We start from the raw sequence: 27,828 nt of genomic DNA, 5'->3' as shown, positions 1-27,828 counted from the left end.
GTGTTTGTGTGTATTGATGAGATGTGATTCCATAGGGGATTTTGGTGAAGTCTGTGTAAAAATCATGAGGGTCCACGGTAAAATTTCTGTGGTGCATGGGGCGGGGGGGGGGGGAGGGGGCTCCATTAAAAAATCATTTGGATCCATGTTTTCAAATACATGTTTGTGCTTCAGCATGCCATGATGTGCTAGGTATACATTTTTGTGAAATGTTGCACAGGATATGAGCTCTTCCGTATAAACATTCAGGACGAGCTGTTTAAAATCTAGAGTTCACTTTTATCCATTCCCTGTAAGTAGAATGGCATGTATTCAGGAACAGCTAATCCGGATTAAATACTCTCCGAACCCTATACGTTTGAAGTTTTTTTGAAGACTGTTGTCGATGCTTACTAAGAAGGGCTTCGGCGGGAATTAAAAAAAATAAAAGCAGCGGACTTATTTTTGTGCGAGGTGGAGTTGCGACTGTGAACTGACAGGCAGAAGCACTCAAAGCTGGAGAGGGGAGTGAGGCTTTCCCTAGTTTTCCAAAAAATTTAGGGACCCCCATATTCAGTGCCCTCCAGACTTTCTGGTCAGAGCGACCTACTTCTTTCCCACCGCTCCTAGCAACAGCCAGGCTGCTTGCCATTTGGATTTGCCGGGCCAAATCCTCAAGTGCTGCCAGCTCATGTTGGGAGCGGGGGAATCATTATTGCTTCTCATTATCACCCCCCGCAAACAGGCGCTTCTGCGTTCCTTTTCCCTCAGACCCCCCACCCCTTCGCCCGGCTCAAACTGACCAATGAGGAAGATGCGCACGTGACGAGCGTTCCCTGCGATGACCTCATCCCTGGTGTGGGATGACGTCAAATTCAAGATGGATGGAATCACGGCAGTGGCGGCGGCGCGCACGGGTGAATCGTAAAGGGAGGCACCAAGGGGGGAAGAAAAGGGATACTCGTCCGGGGTGAAAAGGGTGAGTAGCAGCCGCTCTTCCTCTTCGCTTAAGGTGATTCCTCCTTGCACAAAGGCGCGGGTTTCCCCGTGCACAAAGGCGTCTTTTCCTGACGTAACTCTGAGGTATGTTTTTTCCCTTCCGTGAGCAGGGCTGTGGTCCCCAATGCCTGAAGTGCGCCTGCGCTCGCGTGGTAGGTGCTCTCATGCTGTGGAATGAGCATGCTGCTGCGTTGAATTAGGTGCTTAATGCGCATGCTTGTTGCCCTCTCTTGTCTTTTGGCTGCTTTCCGCTACTGAGTCTGCGCTTTGCCCGTGCTGGAGCAGTCAAGAGCGCACGCTCCATGTACTCCGTGACAGGAAAACGGGTGTGGTGAGGTTTTGAGCTTTACGAAGTCGTTTGGCAAAAGGGTTCCCTTTTTTTCTGTACTGCCCATTTTTTCCCACTGAAAGAAACTCCATTGGAGGTGGTGAGCTGGTGTGCCCTTTCCCAGGTTGTTCATGAGTGCATTAAGCTTATCACATGTGTTCAAGAATAGTTAGGGTAACTTAGACCTGGAGTGGATGCTCAAACAAGAATGGACCCTAAATCTTCAGAACCGCAAGGGTTTCACCCTAAATAGAGATGGGCACAATTGGGGGACAAATGACATACATGGCAAAAGTCACTTTAGTTTTAACTATTACTTTTTCCAGGGCTGACTCTACTCCAAGCCTGATTCCTCATTAGCCATGACTCATGTTAGTCTTGCTGGTTTGTTTAATAGAGTCTGGGATGGGATGGGCTTGTTGCATGGTGGCCCTTTTGAGCCTGTGCCCAGTTGCTTGATGGCTGCTGGGTTTGAGCTGGGCTTGTCACTGTTGCCCAGTGACTGCAGAGACTAGGCCAGTGGTGGCGAACCTATGGCACGGGTGCCAGAGGTGGCACTCGAAGCCCTCTCTTTGGGCACACGCAAACAGATTATTTGGGGCTCGATTATTAGCATTAAACCTAAGACTGAGTTTTGGGCAAGCAGTGTAGGTAACCCTGCTAAGCACTGTTAAACCCCACTGATTTTCATGCAAGAACTAAAGTGTGATCCTTTACCTGGGAGTAAGCTCGGTTGCTGGCAATGGGGCTTGCTTCTGAGTAAACCCTCCAAGGGTTGTGATTCACCAATTGGAAGAGTTGCGCGGTTGCTTCAAAGCAAAGCCACCGACTACCACCAAGCTTACTCCTGCGTAACGCACGCCTCAGAGCCAACCGTTTTTTCTAAACTAAAACCTCAGTATTCAGATTAAATTGCCATGTTGGCACTTTGCCATAAATAAGCGGGTTTTGGGTTGCAATTTGGGCACTTGGTCTCGAAAAGGTTCGCCATCACTGGACTAGGCTGAGCCAAGTTGCATGGTGGCTGCCACCAGGGCCAGGTTAACTTGTGCAGTGGCCACTACCATGCCATACCCACTTGCAAGGAGGGGTGAGCCGGGGCAAGCTAGTTGCATAGTGACAATTACTGGAGCAGGGTCACATGCAGTTGTGTTGTAGCTGGAACAGGTGCAGTTATCCGGGGGCCTCCACCAATGACACATCCTGGGCCTAGTTGCACAGTTGTCACCAGTGTTGAGCTGGGCCATGCCGAGGTGTGTGGTGCCCAACCCTGGTTGGATGATGTGCCTCTACCACTCCCTGCAACCCAGGCCTGGTGGCACAGTTGCCTGCCTTCCGGTGCCTAGTTACATGGTGGATGTTGTCAGAGCCCAACTGCACAGTAGCCAAGCAGAACCTACATGGATGATGTGCTCCTGCTAGGCTGTACCTAGCCCAGTTACATCGTGTGCCACTGCTGCCCACAAGCCCGTATATATAGTTGCCACCAAGGGCAGCCTGGGTCCTATGTGTACAATGCCTGCCTGCTGCACCAGAGTTCCTGTTGCAGTGCATGACTTGCATGCCAAACCTGGAGCCCTGATACTCCATGTAGTATCAGGATCCTGGGCTCAGGATCCCTGTGTGCTGTGCCCACCTAATGGGTCCAGGCCTGGTTGTGCAGTGGTCACCAGGGCCAAGCTTCACTGGGTAGTGTATTATGGCTTCTGGGCTAAAACCATTTGCATGGTTGCTACTGTGGTTATGCCAGGCCTGTTAGCCAGTAGCAGCACCAAGCAGTCTGTGGGTCCTGGCATCTCTATTAACTGAGTGCTTGTTAACAAATCTTGGACTGTAGTATGTATCAAGTTTAAACAGCAGCAAAGAGAGTAAGTAAATCTTGTTTCACAGGTTGTGGTATGAAGAAAAAGAATAGTTGCTAAGGTATGAAAAACTGACATTTTATTAATTTACTCACAAATCCATGTCATTTTTTCTATCTGAAGCCATATAATAACACTTTACTTTTAAATATTCCTCTTGATATTGAACAGTTATGTGTTAATATATTCAGTAGGGAAAAGAAACCCATTGTGTTCGAGTGAGTGCTGCTCTGGCAAGCAGGTCTTTCCTCTACACGCTGCTTTAATTCACATCAAACAACATTTGATGCATAAACAATTCATTACTCTGGGCATGGAATGGATTAGTTACAAACTAGAGTTGTGGCCCATATTCATTCAAACAAATAACACTACTGTGCCATGTTGGGCAAAGTTCCTTTCGAGTATTTCACTTCAGTTTTATTAGCACTGTCATCCATTCCATGGACAGGACTGTATTAATCTAGTTTTTAGTTTATGTAAATAAACATTAAGGTCTCTCATGTGCAAGAAAAAAACAGGTGCCTATGTAAAGCTTAAAAACTGGAGAATTCTTCTAGCACTTGCTCTCTCTATTCTTTTCAATTAACTCTGTCGCTGGAAAATATATATTTCTGGAGAACTGTTACATTTATAACAGTCAGATGTCAGAATTCCTGCAAAAACAAAAATACAAAATGAGTGAAAGTGTCAGAAAAAGTCCCTTGGTGCATGGAACTTACAACTGAGACTCCTAAGTTATAGCATTTAAACTTAAACATATGGAACAGCTGCACAGAGAGAGTAGCTATGACAGGAGGCTCTGATTAGTAGATAAGCACCTTAAAAATAAGTACAGCTTAATTTATTTTGTTCAGTTCTTTTCCAGGGATCCAGGGGTAGATATATGCATTTCTCTTTATAACTAAATATGGCTCAAGTTCTCTGGTAAACTGTGTTGTAGTTAGTATATAGTCATCTTACCAAACCTTAATGGAACAAAATATTCATAATTGCAGTTATAGTAAACATCAGTGATCGTGCTGCAGCAAAGGTAACTGACAGCATATTTGAGAAAATATTTGTGTCTGTTCCCTGAGTCTGAACTTTCAGTGTGGTTTTGGTATCAGAAAGACACAGAACAAATATTTAACATGTTACAAAAAAAGGTTGCATTAACATATTTCAGATAGAAATAGGCAATTTATTACACCGCTGTACTCCCCTACTGGAACAAAAAGCAGCTTACAAACATACCAAAATATAATTTAAAAAATAATTTAAACATTTGAAACTATAAAGACAAAAGCAAAAGAGCCAAGAGGAGAGGAGGCTATAAATATTTTGATAAATAAAAAAAATACTATTTATTTAATTAATCTTTATATTTATAACCCGCCCTCCCCCAAAGGGCTCAGGGTGGCATACAACATTTTAAAACAGCATAAAATCATAAAACTAATAAAACATTCCAAATAGTAAAACAGATAGCAACAAAATCCACCCCCTCCCCTCTGTATCCATAGGAAAGCCGAGGTGATCTTATTTATCTTCCCGGGTGGCCAGGTGGAAATGCTTGATGGAACAAGGTTGTCTTACAGGCCCTACGAAATTCCTGTAGGTCCTGCAGGGCCCTAACTTCCCTACGGAGCCTGTTCCACCATGCGGGGGCCAAGGCTGTAAAAGTCTGGGGCCAGGGACCTCCAGCAGGTACTCCTTCAAAGAGCGGAGGGCCTTGGAGGGGCAATATGGGGAGACATGGTCCCACAGGTACAAGACTGCTCATGGCCTTAAAGGGAGCAACGTTCCCTTTAAGCCATGTGCATGCGTGGCCACCATATTGGTGCTGTGAAGAGAAGGGGCTGCCTGGCAGAGGGAGCTCTCTCAGGCTGCTCAGTTCTACAGAGTGTTTTGGAGCTTCTGTGCAGTACCCAGGAAGGATTAGAGAGGGTGAGGTGCTAGGGCAGTGGTGGCGAACCTTTGGCACTCCAGATGTTATGGACTACAATTCCCATCAGCCCCTGCCAGCATGGCCAATTGGCTATGCTGGAGGGGGCTGATGGGAATTGTAGTCCATAACATCTGGAGTGCCAAAGGTTCACCACCACGGTGCTAGGGAGTGTCTGGATATAGTGGGCTGCTTCATTTAGAGGCTATTGGTCAAGAGCCCTTTTGTGTTTCTGGCTACGGCCAAGGTTTACACCAGTACACAGCAAATGGAAGTTCAGCCTTGAGGTTATGCAGCTGGCAGCCTTTTCCCCAATTTCCCTAATATTTAAAATATTATTCAAAAACCTTCTATTCTTCATTGTGCGAGAGAGTATTTCATGTAGTAGCTTGCTGTTTTTGGAAGTAGGGAGATGGCCTGGGCTGTTGACAAGATCACCTGGAAGTGCCTTCCCCCCTACCCCCCGCACCACCCCATGGCAGAAACAAGCAGTCTTGCTGCTTTAGTGGGGAAGCAAAGGTGATGAAATGGGAAGGACAATGGTTGGAGCGCCACTGACAGGAAAAGTCCAAGCAAGATTGATCGAACATGGTTCAGAACCTGTATGAGACTATTCTATGGTGGTGGTGGCAAAAAGGCAAATATTTCTCTGCCATGATCACATCAACACATGAGCATCCAGCTGAGTTGTCTTGTGTGGCCCAGGGATTTTACATCATAGCCATAGGGATCTGCACTGTGACCACACAACAGTCCACTGTGATCAATTTGCTACTTACTCTGTACACAAAATCGCCCATTCTGGGTTAGATGCTGACATGGATGCATTGTGCCTTTGGCACCAACTTGTCCTATTTATATGGATGCCTTTCAGTGTGTTACGCTTAAGGATGTGGACAAGATCACTGGAGAGGTGCCATGTACATTGTTGACTGTTTGCATTCCTGGCTGATAAAAGCTGGCGGGGGGGGTGGGGGAGTGGCTGAGTGTGTAAGGGAAATGGAATATGTTTAGTTGAGGGCCAAGTTGTACTGCCTGTGCTCAAGCAAGCAGGAAGAGATTAGACTTCTTTTTTGGAAGAAAACCCTCTCCCTTAGCCTTACTGTGTTGGAAACTTCTGGCCAGTCTCCAGAACCCTTTTGGGGTGGGCGGCAAAGTAAGCCTAATAAATGAATAAATAAATCTTCCGTTCTTGGGCAAGATGCTTGTGTGGGTGGTTGCTTCTGAGCTCTAGCTATTATTGGAAGAGGCTGATGTTTGGATTCATTTCAATCTTGTGTCCTCTACCAAAAACTAGACGGGGAATATGATCCTGCTGGTTCTTCTGGATCTCTCAAAGGTCTTCGATACTATCTACTGTACTATCCTACTGAGCTGGCTCTCAGCACTGGGCCTGGGGGAACCATGTTGCAGTGGTTCAAGTCTTATTTGAGAGGTCAGTCTCAAAAGGCAATGTTTGAAGATTCGTACTCTTCCTCATGGCAGTTGACCTGTGGGGTTCTATGTAGTTCAGTCTTATCTCCTGTGCTATTTAATATCCATATGAAGCCACTATGTGATGTCATCAGAATAGAACAGAATTTTTATTTATACTCTGCCCTTCTTGGTAGAACCAGTCTCAGGGCAGCTTATACCATACATGATAAATAAATTATATTATATAATTAAAATGACCATTAATATATATTCCTATAATTTGCACATAGATGTTACAGTGTCTCGGGAGGATTCTGTGCTCCGGCAGCCATGCAGTAATATAACAGGAGGACCAACCACCAGATAGAGAGAAGGGAGGTGGTTTAGCTGGTGATTTAATACTGTTTTCTTGATATACTGTTATATCAAAATGTGCATCAGGTCTTTGTATTCCCAGCTTTAATTTTTCAAAGGTTATTTCTTGCTGAGATGTATGGAATAAAGCATATCTCCACAACAAATGAGCCAGTGTCTTTTAAAAAAATGAAAGCTGAGAACTCAAGAAACCTGATGCCAATTTTAGTGTAATGGTAAATTGATACAATACTATTGAATTGCTAATTAAATGGGGAAAAAAGCTTCCAGGGGAATCTGCCAGGAGGAAGCCCTATTGCTGCTATGACTGTGAATATTGTGCATCAGCAGCAGGGAACCGCACAACTACTGTAGAAGCGTAGCTTCCAAACATCATTGCCCTTTCGGACAGTCAATGCAGCTGACTTTTGCTTACTGGTCATTTACTAATACTGCTGAGCTAGCCTCGGTCCTGTTGCCATCAGTGCAGTTTGAGAGGTAGTTATTTGGTAGAGGGATGCATTTTCAGAAAAGATTAAGAGGCCTACGGTACTTTGCTGTACCTACCATCATACATTCAAGAACCCAGAAATCCACAGAGGGAAATTATATATGCAGATAATATACTTTTTTTTCTGTTTCCTTCCCAGATTATCTGAGACACAAACTTCAAAATAATTGCAAATCAGAATGTAAAGGAAATTCTGAGCTTAAAATTTGTCACTTCAAATTTTGAGAAAACTAAAAGCAACTTCTGTGGTAAGCTTTATGTTCATATATATATATTAAAGGTGTTTAAGATTAAACTTGGCAAGGAACGAAGTCAAATGCAGTTGTATAAAGCTCCTACATGACTGCTTCTGTTGTACTGCAAACTAATGCACTCTGTGGTCTTCATTCTATTAAGGAAAGTCACAGTGAATCAGCACAAGGTAAAATTGGAAAGGGAAACTTACAAATAAGTGGAAACAGAAACATGGATCCTCAGTTCACAGTTACACATGTTCAGTTGTGGTTTATTATGAAATGTTCTTTGTGTGTATATGATTATGCACCCCACATTGATAATACTTCTGTCATATTTGTTCCTGAGACCAGTCTGAGAGACACAAAAAACATCCTTGAACAGGACACCAAGGTACATATATAATTTGGCATCCTGAGCAAATTAAGCTATCAATCTGACTGAATCTACTGGTCCTCTTAACCCAGTCTTGTTGCAGCAGACCAGCAGCTGCTGTTCAGTGTTTCAAGAAGAAGTTCATCCCAGCTCTGTTACCTGACAGGGATTACTAGGTATATATACCTAGATACATTTTTAGTACATTTGTATTCAGACCTTTCTCCTGGGAGCTCAGGACATGAAACACCCAACAACAGCACTGAGAGAGAATAACTCACTAAGATTATGGCAGAGTTGGGATTTGAATCTACGTTTCCCACATCTTAGTCTAATACTCTAATCCAGGGGTCTGCGAACTCTGGCTCTCCAGATGTTCATGGACTACAAGTCCCATCAGCGCTGCTCGTTGAACATGTTGGCAGGGGCTGATGGGAATTGTAGTCTTTAAACATCTGGAAAGCCAGAGTTTGCAGACCCCTGGCTAATCTCTAACCCATGCTGGCTATATGTGGTGTATAGCAGATTGAACAATGCAAATGAGGAAGAAAATAATCTAACAGCTTGCTTTTGTGTTGTCTCTGGCATGCTCACAAACCCAATCAACACATACTTCATATTTCAGGTTCTTAACAGAAACTTGAGAACTTGAGCCAACGTTCTGCTACCACCTCGTCTAATGCTTTTTTACTTACTTCATGTGTACTCTGCTTTTTACTTAATGGAGACCCAGCCAGCTGTTATCATCCCCCTGTCCTCCATTTTATCCTCACAACAACCCTGTGAGATAGGTTAGACTGGGTATGTGTGACTAGCCCAGGATCAGTCAGGAAGCTTCCATGGCAGAGGGTAGATTTGAAACTGGTGTCTCAGATCCTAGTCAGACACTCTAACCACTGTGCCACACTGACTTTCAAAGCCACTGGTTTGGTCAAAGGCAAATACAACTCTGTTCATTGGGGATTCCTTCCAATTAGATGCATATGCAGTTGCTTCCTAATAATTTGATAAGAGATCAGTCACAAATAAGATGCAATGATTCTATGTATGCATCCATATCTTCCATGCCATTTATTTGCAGGATAGCAACAGATTTTTGAGAAGAGTACTCTTTGTTTTTTGTTGTGGGTCTAGAACTTGACAGCACTTTTTAATGTATACATTTAGTGGCCTAATTTGTTTGCCTGTCTAGCTGGCCATATGTAGGTAACAATTCTGAGAACTTCTGAGGTCCTGGACTTTAACCTTCTGTCTGGTAACCTACACTTCTAGAACAGTACAACTATGTTTCAGACATGCTAACTACTTTACAGCATTGGCTGCCCAAGAAAGATGGGATTTAATCTGTGTTTGGATATTGCTGCATTCTTCTCAACCCATTGATTTCAAGCAACTTAAAAGGATATGATTCCATTTAGGATGACACTATTAATTATCCCTCACTACTTCAAGATAAATTAACCCTCACTACTTCAAGATATATTAACAGATTAACTATCAGAATCGTACTTTACTGTTGTCTTCTTTATGCCCAAAGTAGACCTCTCACAGTTTCTTATTGTAGTTTTAGTAATTACTTTTCATTTAACCTGTTACTGGTAGGTTGGGGAAAACCCTGTTTTCAGTGTTGTTGTTTTTCCCTTTTCCTAAAAATGTATCAAAACCCCATTATGGTTCTTCCTGTTTTCTTGTCTTTCAGGTAAACCTAAATCATGGAGGGTCTCCTACATTATATAAACCCTGCACATGCTATCTCTCTCTTAAGTGCTTTAAATGAGAAACGTCTAAAAGGACAACTCTGTGATGTTGTTCTTATAGTGGGAGACCAAAAGTTCAGAGCTCATAAAAATGTTCTGGCTGCCAGCAGTGAATATTTTCAGACTCTGTTCACTAAAGAAAATGAGACTCAATCAGTGTTTCAGCTTGACTTCTGTGAACCAGATACTTTTGATAATGTGTTAAACTACATTTACTCATCCTCCTTGTTTGTGGAGAAAAGCAACCTTGCAGCTGTGCAAGAAGTGGGATACAGTCTTGGAATTTCTTTTCTTACTAACATTGTTTCTAAAAGCCCTCAAGCTCCTTTGCCTGCATGCCCCATTAAGAAAATTACTGTCCATGAGGAAGATGAAAGCACATCTCAGAAACGAAGTGTCATTGTCTGTCAGAGCAAAAAAGAGGGGGGAAATGTTGGTCATACTCCTCATGAATTAAGCCATAGTTATAAACTCTCATCTTCAGTTGCCATCAAAACTAAGCAGCCACAAGTAACACAGTCAACTGAGTTTCTCAACAGTTTACCATTAAATGAAAAGAAATGGTTGAAAGACAGTTTTTTAAGATACTCCAGGTGCCATGAAAATTCAGATGCACTGGATGACCAAACTGGAACTAAAAGGAATGCAATATTATCACATAAACCTTTTCCAGACAAAGAAGTGACAGCAATTGAACCAAGAGGGTTGGCTGAAGTGCCTTTGAAAAGGCCATGTCCACCAGTCGTATCTGTATGCAGTTCTTCAGAATCTACATTTTTGTTGAGAGAGACAGTGAAAGGAGCTGCTCCAGGAGAAGATAGAAATTTGCTATACTATTCAAAGTTAGGGTTAGTAATTCCGTCTAGAGTACCTGAAAACCAAAGTATTGACCGGAGTGGACCACTTGTAAAAAGTCTCCTTAGAAGGTCATTGTCCATGGATAGTCAGGTTCCTGTTTATTCATCTTCTGTTGACCTGAACCCTTCACTTGTTTCGTCAGCAATCAACAACACACAAGGGAGAACATTAAACATAATATCCCCAAAGCCATCCATGAAAGAGTCTTCAGAAAAGGAAGTTGCTGATAACAAGACGCAGGTAATTCACCCACATCGCCTTAGGTCTTTTAGTGCCTCCCAGTCAACAGACAGGGAGATAACATCACCTCCTTTTAGAGAAATACGGATAAAAACTGAGCCTAGTAGCCCTCTTTCTGATCCTTCTGAAATCATAAGAGTTACAGTGGGGGATACCTCTTCTGCCAATAAAAGTCATTCTTTTAAAATTGAAGACGACCATAGTGATTTGAGTAGACTTCCTGCTAAAAGAAGATTTCAAGCAGACAGAAGGCTTCCAATTAAAAAAATTAAAGTGGATGAACATTCTTCCCCTGGGTCAGAGAATTTTGAGGAAAACTCAAATCCTGCACCTCTTGACACTGACTTCCCAGATTCTGGCATTAGCAAAGATGAATTTGGTGAATTTGAAGAAACCAAGCCTAATAAAAAGTTTAAGTGCAAACACTGCCTTAAGATTTTCAGGTCAACTGCAGGCCTTCATCGTCATGTCAATATGTACCACAATCCTGAAAAACCTTACGCTTGTGATATTTGTCATAAGAGATTTCACACAAACTTCAAAGTTTGGACGCATTGCCAAACACAGCATGGAATTGTGAAGAACCCCTCACCTGCTTCCAGTTCACATGCTGTCTTGGATGAAAAATTCCAAAGGAAGTTAATTGATATAGTGAGAGAGCGAGAGATTAAAAAGGCTCTGATTGTTAAACTGAGACGTGGCAAGCAAGGTTTCCAGGGACAGGCTACTTCACAAGCACAACAAGTCATCAAAAGAAACCTTAGGTCAAGAACCAGAGGGGCTTACATTTGTACCTACTGTGGGAAAGCTTATCGCTTCCTGTCGCAATTTAAGCAGCACATAAAAATGCATCCAGGGGAAAAAACAGTTGGAGCAAATAAGGTTCTCAAACCAAAAGAGGATATTCATATTGAAGACCCAGTAGAAAACAAAAAAGTTTACCAGTGTCGTCTTTGTAATGCTAAGCTGTCCTCTCTTATTGAACAGGGGAATCATGAGCGGCTCTGTCGGAATGCCACAGTTTGCCCTTACTGCAGCCTTCGATTTTCCTCTCTGGAGCTGAAACACAACCACGAAATTGCATGTGAGTACAAGAAGCTCACTTGCTTAGAGTGTATGCGCACTTTTAAATCCTCTTTTAGCATTTGGCGTCATCAGGTTGAAGTTCACAATCAGAATACCATGGCTCCAATTGAGGATTTTTCTTTACCCGTTCTGGAACACAACGGTGAAGTTAGTAGTACTTCCAGATTGCATTCTCAGTCGGAGCCTAACAAGATGGACAATTTTGTCACCACCAAAGAAGACAGTGTATTCAGTGATTCTTCAGAACAAATTAATTTTGATTCAGAAGATTCCTCCTGTCTGCCTGAAGATCTAAGTGTCTCCAAGCAGTTTAAAATTCAGATCAAAGAAGAACCTGCAGATGATATGGAGGAGGAGGTGGTTACTGAAGCCAACCGGGAATCCAAGGGAACAACTGCTAATAAAGACACTGGTTTATGGCCTTGTGAAAAATGTGGGAAAATCTTTACTGTACACAAGCAGCTAGAACGTCACCAAGAGCTTTTGTGCTCTGTGAAGCCCTTTATTTGCCATGTGTGTAACAAGGCATTCCGAACCAACTTTCGACTGTGGAGTCACTTCCAGTCCCATATGGCACAACCTACTGAGGAACCTGTGCGCAAAGATCCGGACATGTGTGCACCAGTTAATTCTCCATCACCACCACCTTTGCCTCCTCCCCCGCCACTTCCACAAATACAGCCTTTGGAACCTGATAGCCCTACAGGCTTGTCAGAAACCCCTTCGGCGAATGAGAAATTATTTGTTCCACAAGAATCGGACACACTCTTCTATCACGCTCCACCACTTTCAGCCATCACATTCAAAAGACAGTATATGTGCAAACTTTGCCACAGGACATTTAAAACAGCATTTAGTCTTTGGAGTCATGAACAAACACACAACTAGAAACATAAAGAATGCTGACAAAAAGTTTTTAAGATCTCTTAAATTACCATAATATTTCTGAAGTTATACAATTTAAATGAAAGTATCTCTCTCTCTCTCTCTCTCGCTCGCTCTCTATATATGAAGGGACAGGAACACTCAACAATTAGAAATTTATGATGCTGCTGTGGATGTGAAGATTAAGGTAAACTACATTGTTGTTAGTAAAGCAAATTGCTCATGTTTCTGGGTATTGTGTTCCAAGGTCTTCTAGTAACAGAATAATTAAGTAAAATCTGATTACATCTTCCTCATCCTATTATCCTGGTACACTGGTATATTCATATAGAGAGCAATTTAAGAGTTCAGAGTAATGACATCCTACAACTAGTTTATGGTTTTTACTGAAAATAGTGCTTTCGTGAATTCCATATAAAAATCATACATTGTTAAGTGGGGAAATTTAGTACCTTGCTATGTGGACTTAGTTATTATTAAACATTAGCAATAACAAATAAAACCTCAAATTTGAATTAACTTGACCCTAACTGAAAACTTTGATAATTGTTAAATAAGGATGGAGTTTTTGTTACCGAATTTTTCTCTATGGAAGTTGTGCAAGATACAGTACAATCTAAAGTTAGCAATATGTGAATACGTGGATTTTTATATACAAAGTAGCCGAAAGCCTGCCTCCAGCCACTTAAAAGAGTTTTTAAAGGAAGAGTATCAGAAAAAAGTTACACTGCTTTATTTAATATCTGACAGGCTAATATTCTATAAATATTTTGGTAACTAGAGTTATTGTAATAAAGGAGCAACAAGTTGTGTATCTTAACACAAACTTTACTGTCTTTTAAGTATCAAAACAGGATTGCGTGGATTCCAAAAATTAAGTTGTACTTGGTTTATTTTGATTTGTATTGGTGTGGATGTGATTTATTAAGTGGAATGTATGAATATGCTAGTTTTTGAAAAACAGGAGCAACTACAATTCCCTTAGGTGAACGTGGCAAGCCCTGCCATGACTACAGGAATATTTTGACAAAATTTTTTTACATATGTATAAGCAAATAAAATAAAAATTCAAAATATCCGTTAAATATACCTCCTTCAAATTGGAGGGGTAAATGTGATACAACAAATGTTGGATTTCATAAATATTGTACCTGCAGTGAGCAGAATATTTTTTTCTAACCTGTATGTCATATATTAGGCATTTTATTTTGTACATCTGTTTCTAAAGGAGTAACAGAACCACAGTCCAACTTTAGAGTTATGAATTAAACTTTTGGATTTTGTTGGTCTTAAATATGGTTAACTTGTTGGATTGCAGTTGTAGACTACCATAGTACCCTGTTAAGAGCATCTAAATCCCATTCACTCTAGGCAACTTGCACACCTGCAATTGTGTGCCTGTTATAGACATACGCATTTTTCAAAGAGCTGTGGGTACTCAGGTGTGTGCATAACTGCAATCCAAGGGGAGGAACTGAAACTGTATTAGAAGCGGTGGAGGAGATGCGCAGGCCCATGCCAACAGCTCCTTGCAAAGTGGCACAGATGCAGGACAGAGAGACCCTGGTGATGGGGCACGATGGCAGAGCCAACTTTAAGCCTGCCCCCAGGATGCCCCCTACATCAGCAGCCGACTTATACCACCAAAAAGTGTGGTATAAGTCAATCTTCCCAGTGGTATTTTTCAGGCAGCTGGGATTTTTTCTGTTTTCCCCCCTTTCCCATGCCATCTAAAACTCTATCAGAGATGGCACAAATGTGGTGCTACGGTGCTGTTCCTAGCTGCCATTCTACCACTCCCCAGTTTTGACTGGGCTGCCCATCTTCTGCACATAGAGGGTAATCCAGGATTGTTTTTTAACCACTGGTGGAATTGTGTATATCTGTGGGTACTCTTGTATTTGGAAAAGTCAAATGGACGGGCTGCCAGGTTCTAACAGGTTTTAGAGGCAGGCTTTTTCCCTTGAAATTGAAAAGTAGATTCATTAATATAGGTGTCCTCCAGGAAGCACTAAGAGGATGTTTTCTAATTAGGAGTTCTAGATTAAAACTAGTTCATTCCTAGCTTTAGGGACCTTCTAACCAAAAGGAGTGGGACATACAAGGAGGAGGAATTAAAAAAAATTGTTTCCACCTCACTCTTTAATGAGTATTTAACTGTGTAGACCTCATGCAAAAAGGGAAGAAGTGATTTCTGCTGATTTTTACTCTTAAGGTAAAGTCCATATGTGCTGCATCCCACAGTGTCCTTGAAGCTCCCTCAGGGGAAATCATTCCAACGAATTCATTCCTGTCATTGAATCCAACCCTCTGTTTGCAAGGACTTCTGCATGTAGTAATGCTCCCATAAAATTCTTTCATAGAAAGTCGTTGTTTCTGCCTTTATATACTTCGGTCTTCTCAGTGCCTTTTCTAAAAAACAGGTCCTGACTTCTGCTGTATCAGAAGCCATTGCCAAAAGGTGAATTTTAAAAACAGTTTCTGATACAGCATGAGGAACTCCTGTTCAGAAAAAAAGTATACTACCATATGTGTTCACCTTATGCTGTTTAAGATTATGACCCCAGTATTCAGGAACAAGATTTGACAGGCATGGCATGGCTTTCATGTAGTATACAAAATCGAGCGCTAAAAGTAAAAATGAGGCCTATCAACACAGATCACAAAATCATTTCAGTGAAGGCAACTGAGGGAGAAATTGTTTTATTCAACAGGGTTTATTCCTAGGAAAGTTTTCGTAGGACTCCACTGTTAGTTTAGAAATGTCTAGCTTTATAGATCTGATACTGTGTGGTAAGGGTCACATCAGTTATGATGAAGGAGAACAGTGGTAAATTTCCAAATGTTTTGATTTTTATTTAAAAGCAGTTTGCTGAGGGCTAGAAAATAGACCAAAACAGTGGCACTGGTGGGAGTGATTAAGCACCGCCTGCCCCCCCAAGTGTTTCCCTTTCCCCTCTTGAAATTTCACCCTTCTTTCTCTTTAGTCTCACCAGGAAAAAATTACAGGTAGGGTTAGCAAACACCTAGACCATTGATTTCATCAGTGCATTATAAGCAAATGAGTAATTTTCAAAGGACTTCATAGCAACCAACCTAAAATGCTTGCCCAAACAAGGCATTTTGATGTTTTATCCTTTCCCTAGCAGCTGAATGTGTTTAAAACATGTGTAATGTTGTATTATGTTTAGAAAGGCATTTGTCATTGGAATTAAGTTTGTGCACAGTCTTTAAACAATTACGTATTTTTATTGTCAGGCAAAGCCAATCACTTTTTTGAAAAATTCTGAGCCATAGCAAGTAAAAGTACTAGTTAATCTTGAATCTCAAAATAAAATGAAATCATGACAACAGTATGAATGTAATTCATTCTGCTTGTTTAAATAGGATGCATCCACCACAGTGTAGATATATTAACATTTTTTCTTTTGAGCATAACTCAAGTGTTCCATTGTATAGTTTAGAAAGGTTGCAGTTGGTATCTCTCTGATTCACACAGTGCCTGTCTCCACCAGTTTTCCTATATGTGTCATGAGATGGCTAATGTAATCTACCTGAATGCATGGCAAGCAGGTCTTTAGTTGGAAAACTTCCTGAACTCAGTGGAATGGAGTTCACATCCTATAGAACAGCCAGTATTTTGTCTACTAGGACTGCTGTGCATGTGTCAGCTGTAAGCTAGAGAAAGTTTTAATAGGTAAACCTTTTTCCAAGCATTGACTTAAGGATGCTGGAAATTATTGTTAACGTTTTGCCTGTAAGCTTGTCCACAAAAGTTCCACTCCAACCTGGTAATCATGCCTTCCTAACTAAATACTTCACTAATTTTATTGTTAGGCAGAATGTATAAGTTTCAACATGAGTATTCAATGAAATATTAGGGTAAAGTAAGATGATAAATCATAAATACCAGGTTTTAAAAACTGTTCATTTTTTTTCAAAGTAGGGCTCTTTCTAAAAAGTAATATATGCCAAACAATATTTTTTGTTCATTTCTAACATTAAGATTTTTTTTCTTTTAGCTCCTTGTTAGCTAAGAGAAAAATATATCTATATCCTTGGAGCTCAATTTTTTGGTAAAACTATAGATGGGTTTCCTTCTGGCTTTATATTAAGTACTTTTTAAAGCCTTAAGAGTGTTTATTTTAGAGGACATAAAAGATGCTTCCACATCTGAAAGATTAATATATGTTTTAAAAGTTATAGATTATGGGAAAAGGTTAATTATATACATAAAATCGTGTTGCAGGAATATATTTAGTTAAGCCATAATAAAAATAAAATGGAAATTATTAATTTTGTTGTTATCATGCTTAATATTGCACTTGTTCGATCATAAAAATACAGTGTTCTCTGCTTAAGGGAGAAAAACTTTGATTGCTTGATTCTCTATTTTTTAATGAAATTTCCTGTTTTGTTATGAGAAAAATATGCAGGTTTTAAATAGATAGTTTACAGTCTTTAGGTCTGTTAAATTGAACAAAATCAATTTCTATCATAGATTGTCACTTAGGGGAAGTTCACATTGGTATAATTTATTATTTTATTTATATTTATTTTATTTATATCCTGCCCTTGCCTTACCTAGGCGACTGAAAATTGAAATGAGTCAGATAAAACAACTTCAGTATTGTTCCTTCAAAGCTTAATCAACATACACATGAACACTTAACAGTGAAATCAAAGTGTTCTATTAAGAGTTTCGCTGAACTCTTATTTATCTGAAAGGAAAGCTATTTTTTTTCTACATGTGCTATCAAGAAAAAGACGGACTGTCCTAAATTCACATACAAGTTGCAGTTACATACAGTAGTAATAACTTTTTAAAAACCCTTTTGGTTCATCTTCCTATTGGGTAAATATGATAAATCTGTCTTAAGAGCAATGGAAATAGTTGAATAAATAACCATAAAGGGACACTTATTAAAAAGGACTACAGATATAGTTAGATTATAGATACCAAAATATGCCAAGGAGATAGTTTATATGAATATTTCCTTAAAATACACTTTTCATTTATAAGATTTTGATTTTATGTTAAATATATTTTTAATTTCACCATGCTTCCGAGGAACTTGGGACAGTGTACATCATTCATACCATGTCTGCAAAACAACTCTAGAGAGGACACCAGGGACCTTCACAGATGTGGATATTTAGAATCCAAGTCTTTTCTATCCTAGTCTGACACGTGACCATTTGTTCCAGAATAGTTCTGATTTCTTTTAGAGAAGAATTTCAGAGTGATCAGCATATTACAGTTTGATTCAGGAACACACACGGGTGACCTTTTCTTTGTTCACTCTTGCATTTACACTACTTCAAATTTTATCACTTCTACTTTTCTCGGCATGAAAGAGATTCTTGGGCAGAACCCATGGCTTTCCAAATTTATGGTGCTATGTCACTGTCTAATCTGGGGCTGGGCTACCTAATGGTGCCCATTCACTGAATAATTCCCAATTTATCAGAGGCTGCCAACAAGCACATGAAAAACAGGAAAAAACAGAATATAATTCTTAGGCTGGAGATATGTTCTAGTTTTTTATTGAAAGTAATAAGGTGACCTATCATTGCGTATGAACTCTTCTTGTTCCCCTCAGTCATCTCTGTTTTAAATAGTTCATGCAGCCTTTGGAAGCCTTGGCTGAGAGGTGAGATAAAAAAATTAATTTCAGGTTTCTGAAATCCTAAAAATATTCCCAGATATTGTTGGGAAGAATTGCCATAGGCAACAGTACCTCCATCAGGGTGGCAAAAACATTCTTCTTGCTGTAATCCCATACCATTTGCAGTTACAGAACAGTCACAGTACGTGTACATATAGGGGTCATGGCAATGTTTACATTGTCTTGCCCAAATATTAGAATTAAATTAGAACATATTTTCATGATGCAGTAGTTAGTTCATCACTGCTGAAAACAGATGTAGAGCTTTATCAGTCCAGTCTGTCTTTTTTTAAAGTCATATGTTCTTAACTAAAACAACTTTGCACTGTTTAATTTTCCCTAATAAAGAACATTCAAAATGTGCAGGCTGTAAGCTCCATCAGTGGGTTACTGTTGCTGCTTTATATGATAGAAAATGGCTAAAATTATTACCTTCCTATGATAATAAAATTAATTTTAGTATAAGATTCATACATTTCAATAGAATTCTAAATATACTTATAATTGCAACTTTAGCACTTACTGGGCAGTCAGTTAAAAAATAAGTTGTGGACCTTTGATATCTCTGGAATCTAAGTTGTGTTGATTAGCATCACAACTATAAAACGAAAGGGGGGGGGGAGGAATTCTTGGCACTGAAATGGTTATATGAACAACCAGTTACCTTTTTATTGGTTGTGAAATGGTACCCTTTCTAAAGGTAACGTCTAAATGTTTTTTTAAGTAAAAGTAAAATACTGCAATTGTAAAGCCCAACTGTCTTTATAGTATTCCTTTTACAAAAAGATTTAAAATAAAGTTTGTATTTTAGCTGCTTTAAAGTAACCATTGACGCCATACAACAAACACTATTCAAGTTCTATTGAAGTTGCTTCTGATTTTAAGAGAGTCTGTTTTTATAATCCTGTCTATCCTGTACTCTTTATATACTGGTTTAATACAGCTGTGTTGAATTAAGTAGGAATCCAACTAACTTTTTAGGACTGAGAATTCATAGTTTCACAACTCTTCTTGTAATGTAATGTTGCTGCTTTGTATTACTTTTCTACAGTATGTTTTCTTTACCTAGATCTTTTAAGAAAGTTTGGAGTAAAAATAAACTTGTTTCTGTTTAGTGATTATGTCTTGTCTAGGGATCTGATATGATGCCAGTGCACTTATCTTTATTTACAAATAAATCATTCCTTTTGATTTCAGTGCAACTTAGTGATCATGTAATAAGCTGAGTATTAGAACACTCAAATAATGATAATCAAATAATGGATATTGATAGTGGCTCAAGAGCCCCATGTGACTCTGACATACCATGTGTGGTTCTTCTCAACATGTGTCCTGTGTTTCTGAAAATGGGGCAAGGTTATTGCCTGGTGGGGCTTGTGGTTGTTGAGGTGCAACATCCAATACCAGAGAGACTGAAGGACGGGTGAGCCTCAATCTTTGATGAAGTGCTATCTTTAAGGAGGAGAAAGTAAAATCCCCATTTTGAGGGGAAAAGTGTCCTGGCCATAGTGGGATCATGTTTTACTCCTCTTTCTCCACAGAGGCCTTGCTGTCCTCCAGATATTTTGGCACTCTCGCTCTCTGGTCTAATATGCTATGCCTCTTGCTGAGGAGAGAGAGCAAAGTAGTGCACAGGACATCCAGTAGTCATGTGTCTGTGGTTTATGGTAATTGCGAACATGCGTCTTTGGGAGTTGCAGAGTGACTATCACTGACTTAAGTTGTGTTTGCTCTAGCAGTTCTTAATGCATTTCACTGGAGTAAAGGAGGGAAGAATTCCATTGTTCCCACAAATCTCAACCAAGCATACATATTATTCTCAGATAGGTATTCCATCTAGGCCAGGGGTAGGGAACCTGCGGCTCTCCAGATGTTCAGGAACTACAATTCCCATCAGCCCCTGCCAGCATGGCCAATTGGCCATGCTGACAGAGGCTGATGGGAATTGTAGTTCCTGAACATCTGGAGAGCCGCAGGTTCCCTACCCCTGATCTAGGCATTATTCAGATCTGTTTAGCTTTAAACAATGCTGCTGCATCATGTGCTTCACTTCATAATCTGATGACAGTATGACAGCAATGCATTTGAATCTGCATTTCCCTCCTCCTCCTCCTCCTCTTCATGAAGCCGACTGGGTGATCTTGGGCCAGTCACAGCTCTGTTAGAACTGTCTCAGCCCTTGCCAAGGCAGGCAATGGCAAACCACTATCAAACATCTCTTGTCTTGAAAGCCCTATGCAGGGATGGCCAACCTATGGTGCTCTAGATGTTCCTGGACTGCAATTCCCATCAGCCCCTGCCAGCATGGGCCACACACACACACCTTCACAGTTCAGGAACTTGTGTATATTTCTGGTACAAACAACCGTGCAGAAATCAATCCAATTTATGAATTAATTCAATTTTTGTACCTAACAGGAAATCCTCAGGAAAGTATTCAGGTATAAAACATACACACACCCTGAAAACACTGATCCAGGGAAACATTGGCAGGGGTTCTGGAGAGATACTGCGTCTTTTCCACAGAAAAGTGACCAGATAATATTGCATAAAACTGGTGTGAGTTATTAAACATGCAAAAAGAAAAAGAGGAAAGGATCAAAATAAACAATCCTCTTTGCATGAAACCAGGAGTTGTGAACTGACTCCTAACACCAAAAGTATTTAGTTTTTGTGGGATACTTTACTACCCTAAGATATACTCTGAATATACCCCAAATAATCCTCTGAAGATGCCAGCCACAGATGCAAGTGAAACATCAGGAGAAAATGCTACTGGAGCATGGCCATACAGCCCGGAAACTACACAGCACCCCAGTGATTCTGGCCATGAAAGCCTTCAACAATACATACCCCAAATACTTTTACGGAAGAGTTTTCTCCCACAAAATTGCCACAAGGTCTTAAAGAGGTACACATTTTGACCTCTTGTGGACTTCTATCTATTGCTCATTTTCTAATAGTAGATCTGTGTGTGACAGAGACTGGAGTTTATTCATTTACTTCATTTATACTCCACCTTTCTCCCCAATGGGGCAAAGGTGACTTGCATAATTCTCTTTCTCCTCCATTTTATTCTCACAACCACACTTTGAGGAAGATTAGGCTACTTCCAGGTCACCTAGCAAGCTTCCATGGCAGAGTGGGGATTGGAACCTGGTTCTCGCAGATCCTAGTCCAACACTAACCACTACATCACAGTGACTTTCTAACCATACAACTTTAGTTCAATAAAAGTTAAGCACATCCTTAAATTTCTCCCACTAGAATCAATTGGAATGTGTAGTGTTTGCTGAATTTTGTCTGTGGTCCTCTTTGTGAGTCTTCCCCTCCCCCACTTTCTACTTTGTAATCCTCTCTTATCTAACCTACTGCTTAACACTCACTGCAAAGAATGGGTGTGCAGTTGTGCAAATACAAGATTAATCACCAAAATGAAAACACTGCCAGTGAAAACACGGCCTAGAGCTGCATACTCTGGTTCCACAGGGATTGGGAGCATCCCAGTCAGGTTGCAGGGCAGCATGTAGCTGTCCCCTTGCCCCCAGATTGCACTGCCTGTGTCCAAATAATGTATATAATTATTTTATCTTCACCACAGCCCCAAAAACTAGGCTAGTATTATTATTGCAAGGAGGGTGTGTATGAGTGTTATTGCAAAGAGTTGTATATACTGAAGCTGACAGTGGCCTATAAAATTAATTCATGGCAGAAGCATCATTCGAACCATGGACTATCTCTTTTGCAACACAGCTGCTATGCTATACTAGCTCTCATAAACAATTTAAAATTAAAATTTAATCCAAAACGACCTCTAATTACAATAATATCCAGCAACAAAAAATCCACAAGGATCAAGGCATGCAGTGAATGCACATGTACTTTGTGGAAAGCAAATGTCAAACATTCCTGGGCATGCATCCTTAACACCCAAAAATGTTCACAAGGCATTGGGTAATGTTGGGACAGGATGTTTATAAAGTGCACATATGAGCACATGTGCTTGCCTGCTTATCTCTTTTTTTTGGGGGGGGGGGGGAAATATCCTACAGGGGCTTGCTGTATAAAGGGCTCAAACGGGACATGCGTTTCATGTAAATTACTCAGTCCAATCTTTCCATCTGGACTTCCTGCTAGGGAACTGTATCTTTTGTAACCTCTCAAACTGAACTGGAAAGCTGAGGAAACTACAGCTCCAGTAAATTTTGAGCAGGTGCCCACAGTGACTTCAGTCTGACAGCCTATGTGTTGATGAATGCCTTTAGCTGCAGAGACACAAATACAAATGAAATGCTGCTTGTTTTAAATTGTGAACAAATCAGCAATGCAAAAGAATGGGTTGCTTGATGAGAGATAATGGGCCCTGCAGGCAGTGTAAGTTCTATTTCTAAGCATGCCATTGGCCAGGATTGCAGCATTACAGGCTTCAAACCACAAAAAGGTTAAAATGCAATGGTAAATCAACCTCCCTGCATGGCCAGCCATCAGTTCAAAAACACAGCACCAGCACATTTAAAGCTGCCTTTCAGCTTTTCACACATGTACATTAATAGCAGCAGGGGAATGGGCCCATGTCTTCCCCCCCCTACAGAGATTAAAATTAGCCCTAGGGGATTTCTAATCAGGAAAACAGAATGAGGGGACAGTTAAGCACCCAAGTTACCAGCCCCATGGCATCCATGTTAGGTCCCCTGCTGTTGCTTTTTGCAGTTACATTACACATTAAGGAACCCAGTGATGTCCCATTGAAGATTCTTAATTCCTTCAGCTGCATTTGATTATACTAATGGATATTTTAACCCTGTCACTTAGAGCTCTCTTACTTTTTCTCAGAAGCCTTGAAAGAAGAATTGTCAGCTCTTTTTCCAATTTGCCCACAGTCCAGATCTGATCAGATCCTTCCTTTTTCACTACAAATTCCTATGATGATCCAGGGTTCTTTACATGTTGCAACTGGGAACTGGGCCTTGTCCATCTCCAACCCCCCCTCAATTGACCATGGGACCAGTAGAGCAGGTACAATCCAATGCATTAATGTGCCAGTAGTTCCTCAACCAACCTGAAGTAAGGTTCCCCAAAGGCTAGATTCAGAAGGATACATTCTCAGGAACTATATTGGGTATTCCAAAATCTAATCGTGGTGCTGGGATAGTAAAGCCTAAATTCGGAGACTGGACCCTCATTTTTATGATGGCTTCCCAAAATAAATCTATACCCCCAAATGTGTTATAAAAATCACAGATCTAGCACAGTGAGGAGCATCTGCGAATAGATTCTTACAAATCCACAAGAAAAAAAACCTTGACTCTACCACATCTTTCCTTCACTATTTTTTAAAAGAATGTTTTGTTTCAGTGGAATTGCAACCTGTTTCCATGTTTCCTAGGATCTTGATTTTTTTTCCTTTGGAGGGGTGTGTGTGCATGTGTTATAAATCCATCCTCTATTCATCACACTTGTTGCTTTACATATCACAGTTAAAGTTCAGGTGCCTCACAAAACACACCCTTTTCACTACAATAGTTGGTATTCCAAATATTAACCAACATAAAGTCACAGTGATTTCACCTGGAGCATGCGTGGATATAGACAGACAAGTGGTAGCTCGCTCACTGTGTGAGGACTTGGGATTTAATCTAAAACTTGGGTACTCACTTAACCATTTGTGGAAAGCCACATTTGCATTACCATTAACCAGAAGGGCCACAAGACAACATTTTGCTCTGTGCACCACCGCACCACTCACACAATAATATATAACTATTAGTAAGTACTACCGGTATATAATTTTAAAAATTACCTCATTCCCTCCGAACATGCAGAGTTGTCTCTTGCCGGCACTGCTGAACTTCAGGTAGTTTGTATGCGTTAGTGAAGGGAAGGGTTTCCCTCTCTGCCCTCTCACTCTCTTCTCACGCTCAACTGCACAAGAGAGAGAGAGAGATTGCCAAGGTACCCAGAGGAAAGCTATCTGGCTGTGGAGAAATGGGAGTAAAATCACCACATCACTGTGGCCAGCTTGCTCTTGCACCCAGGGCTGGCTGCAGTGGTGGTGGTTTTACTTGATCTCTTCCTCCTGCCAGCTCTGAGAGCACACAGGCTGTAGAGGACAGTGAGGGTTTGCCATTAACTTCAAACCTGGCATCAGTGGTGGTATCCAAAAATTTTAATAACAGGTTCCAATGGTGGTGGGATTCAAACAGTGGTGCCGCCGCACACACGCACCTCCAGTCCCTATTGGGCAGGGAGGTTGCTTTAGTAACCCCTTCTTGGCACTCAGAAAAAATTAGTAACCACTTCTAGAGAAGTGGTGAGAACTGGTTGGATCCCACCTCTGCCTGGCATGATGCCTACAATTAAGAGAGGCTTGCAGCTCACAGTCCTGCAGTCCCTGCATTGCTTCAAAGTGAGAATCACTCACCAACCACAAGCCCACCTGGCAATGGCCTTGCCCACTTTCCTGGGAAAGGGCAGGCCCTCAGAAGAGCCACACGTGGTTCCTCAGCATCACTGATCCAAAAGCCCATCTTTAATTTGCCATTCTGCAAACGAACCTAGCCAATTATGCTTTCAGGGCTTACAAAAATGTATTATTAACCTACATATCACAAGAAAATATGCACTTTATTGTTTTGCCTTGAAAGTGCTATTCGAAGTGCGAAGGAAAGCAGGAACTCCTAGAGTTATATTCATGGGTGAGACTGAGAACTGAGAAAGCAATCCTATACATATTGTTGGGGGCCTCGCTTCAATCGTCTCAGTGACGATGCACAGGATCCAACTGCTTGTTACGTCCCTGTACTGATTAAAAAACCACGGCCGCTTTTGCATTTGCCAGTAAACTGTGGTAGCCGCTGCGCCTTTAAGGACTGTGAGGTGCAGTCTGGGAAGGGCAGATGAATAATAAGCGGTCGCCCCCGCGTCCAGGTGGAAGATCCCCTTCCCCCTAATATTTTCTTTGCAGGCAGGTCGGCTCGGAAGAGTTCGGGGTGGGGGGATGAAGAGGTTCTCGGGAGTCCTTGCAGCAGGCTGACTTGCAAGACCATCATGCGGTGCCGGGGGCAGACTTGCAGGGCGCTTGCGAGCCTTTCCGCGTCACGCCTCGTCCCACAGCTTATCCGCAGTCCTCGCCGGGGCTGAACCGGGAGCAGGAAAGCGAGGGCGTGAGGAGGAGGAGGATGCGTCTGGCCACAGGAACTCCTGCGCCGGCCCCTTTCGAGGAAGGAGCACCAAAGCGTCGTTTCCCTGCTGTTCGTCTCCTGGGCAGGGAAGGCGGCTTTGTTTGCAACGCTTATTAAACGCGCGTCCGCCTCCGCGCCTCTCGCTTGCTCCGCGGGGCAGGTCCTGCGACGCTGGTTTCTCCCTGGCGCAGCAGCAGCACCCGGTTTCTTCGCCGCATGCACAGTTGCGCCTTCTGCCGCGGTGACAAGCGGCCCATGTCCTTCCCTGGCCTTTCGTCCTCTTCGCCTCTCCCCTGTTTACAACTTATCTCAGGAGGCGAACGGGTCGCCTAGGCTTGCAGATGCCCGGAGCCCCGGCGACAGGCGAGCAGTTTGCCTGTCTGCCATGTGAAGCATTGCCCCGAGCCTAGGGAGAGGGGGCGACGGCACTAGTGATGGTCAGTCATGGCTTGGCTGGGCGAGGTGCAGTGGCTTTCTCTGCTGCCCCTGTTTGTGTCTGCTTTGGCCGTCGTAGTCGTCTACCTGGTGCAGTATGGCCTGAGCGCCCTCGGGCGAGGCGGAGAGAAGCCTCTTCCCGCGCCCCAGTCGGAACTTCTTCAGGGGGACGAGGAGTCTCTCTTCGCCTGGCTGCTGTCTCTGAACAGCTGGAGGCGCGAGTGGCGGAAAGCTTGGATAGCTGCGCTGAATTGGGAAGCCAAGCGGAGGGAGGTAAGCGACTGCCCCCCTGGCCTTGAATGGGGCATGCTGAATCCTGAAACGGACTGGTAGCGGCTTCTCGGGGAAACCCTGTTTTCTTCCTTTATCTAGGGATAGCAGTTTTTGCAACACAGTATTTGGGAACCATAAATGTTAGTAGTCTAAATCTCTAAGCGTATAGGTAGGATGCCGGCCCCCCCCCCCCCCCCCTTTTCAGGCTTTCTTTGTCAGAAACTTGTGTTCTGCCCATATTGCTTGCAAGTAGTACTTCAAGGTGACCTGAATGCAATAAGCATTCACATGAACATGTAGTTGCATTGAATTAAACGTGTTGTCGTGGATCTGCTTTCACAGCAGGTGCTTTCCTCAGAGGCAATCAGTACTGTATAGGAAGACTATACTTGCTGAAGCTTGGGACATATTTTAGTGGAACTTGGTGTGTTAATATTTGAGTTTAATGTCACAGTTCTAACTCTACTTTGTGGCTTTAAGATATCCTCAACATTGATGGAGTTTTCGCCGCCTAAATCACTTACATACAGTAGTATAGAAATAGCGAAAATGTCAGGTGGTACAAAACCCAGCAGCGGTGGCATTAGCTGGTACTTAACTATAATGAGCACATCCCTGTTTTCTGTTTGTTTCCTAGCCCAATTTAAGCCACTGGTCTTGTCCCTTTTAAAGCCTCATGGCTTGGGTTCAAATAGCTGAAGGACTGCTTCTACTGTGTCATCCTGCCTGAGCTCTGAGAAATACGCAGAGATGGTTCTTTCCTGTGGGGAAGAACGCTGTCTGGAGAGGTTGTTCATGCGGGCCCCCTGGTTGGGCTTTTTCAGCTGTTGACCCTAAGCTCTGGACCTGCCTCCACCAGGAAATGAGAGTGGTTCCATTCCTCATGGCCTTCCATACTAATGACATTTTCATTCCAGAAAGCATTTGAGTTGAATTGATAATGTGGGATGGTTACTTCTAATTTCATTAATAATTATTTAAATATTGTTTTTGAGTTTAATTGTAAACTTTTAAATCTTTGGTTTTATTGAGGGTCTTTTTGGCTGAAAATCAGCATGATCAAATAAAGTGAATGCTCTCCTAGTTTTGAACACTGTTTTATACACAAAGAGATCATTTATCCATTTACCCCCTTAATCTGCCCCTGCACTGTTACCTAATTTACATCTCTGCAGCATGTTCATTAGTTTAATCTTTTAAAACAACAAATCAGATTATAAGGAGGATAGGATATGGGCTAGGAAGCTAGCAAACTGTAGGAAAACTGATAGGAAAATAACAATGCCTTGCATACGTACATACATCCTTTCCAAGAGAGCAACTGCATCCTCTTTTGATGAGTTCACTGCCTGGCAGCGCAGAGTGTTTTACTCCCTCTCGGAGCTTTCCAAATTCAAAACAATGCCATCATCTGAAAGTCAATGAAGTTCTGTTTTGCTTCAGCTACTTCACTGAAGCA

General features: G+C 41.7%; 2 protein-coding genes and 1 long non-coding RNA gene across 4 annotated transcripts in view; 2 read left to right on the top strand and 1 right to left on the bottom strand.

Moving 5' to 3' along the window:
* The first annotated feature begins 847 nt into the window (after positions 1-847).
* Positions 848-19,676, top strand: ZBTB21 (zinc finger and BTB domain containing 21). 2 transcript variants are annotated; one of them, XM_048493730.1, is made up of 3 exons: positions 848-958; positions 7,516-7,624; positions 9,685-19,676. In XM_048493730.1, exon 3 carries the CDS (start codon positions 9,698-9,700, stop codon positions 12,812-12,814), a length of 3,117 nt encoding a protein of 1,038 aa, XP_048349687.1. In that variant the 5' UTR covers positions 848-958; positions 7,516-7,624; positions 9,685-9,697; the 3' UTR covers positions 12,815-19,676. The 2 variants fall into 2 exon arrangements, with proteins under 2 accessions (XP_048349687.1, XP_048349688.1); XM_048493731.1 differs by lacking the exon at positions 7,516-7,624.
* On the bottom strand, positions 3,278-24,462 carry LOC125431113. Its single transcript, XR_007244279.1, has 3 exons — positions 24,281-24,462; positions 11,783-11,899; positions 3,278-3,824 (listed from the first exon to the last, which is right to left on the bottom strand). It is a non-coding gene; the product is annotated as an uncharacterized LOC125431113 (long non-coding RNA).
* A 906-nt stretch (positions 24,463-25,368) lies between these two features.
* The window catches only part of C2CD2 (C2 calcium dependent domain containing 2), a 36,979-nt gene continuing 34,519 nt past the window's right edge, over positions 25,369-27,828 (top strand). Inside the window, exon 1 of the mRNA XM_048494077.1 lies at positions 25,369-26,369. Coding sequence (XP_048350034.1) covers positions 26,106-26,369 — 264 coding nt within the window. The 5' untranslated portion in view covers positions 25,369-26,105. The remainder of the gene's footprint in view (positions 26,370-27,828) is intronic.

This window comes from Sphaerodactylus townsendi, linkage group LG04 (genome assembly GCF_021028975.2).
Source record: "Sphaerodactylus townsendi isolate TG3544 linkage group LG04, MPM_Stown_v2.3, whole genome shotgun sequence".
In the NCBI taxonomy this organism is placed as follows: Eukaryota; Metazoa; Chordata; class Lepidosauria; order Squamata; family Sphaerodactylidae; genus Sphaerodactylus; species Sphaerodactylus townsendi.
Note: the sequence above shows the minus strand (reverse complement) of the source record. Positions and strands in the feature narration are given on the sequence as shown.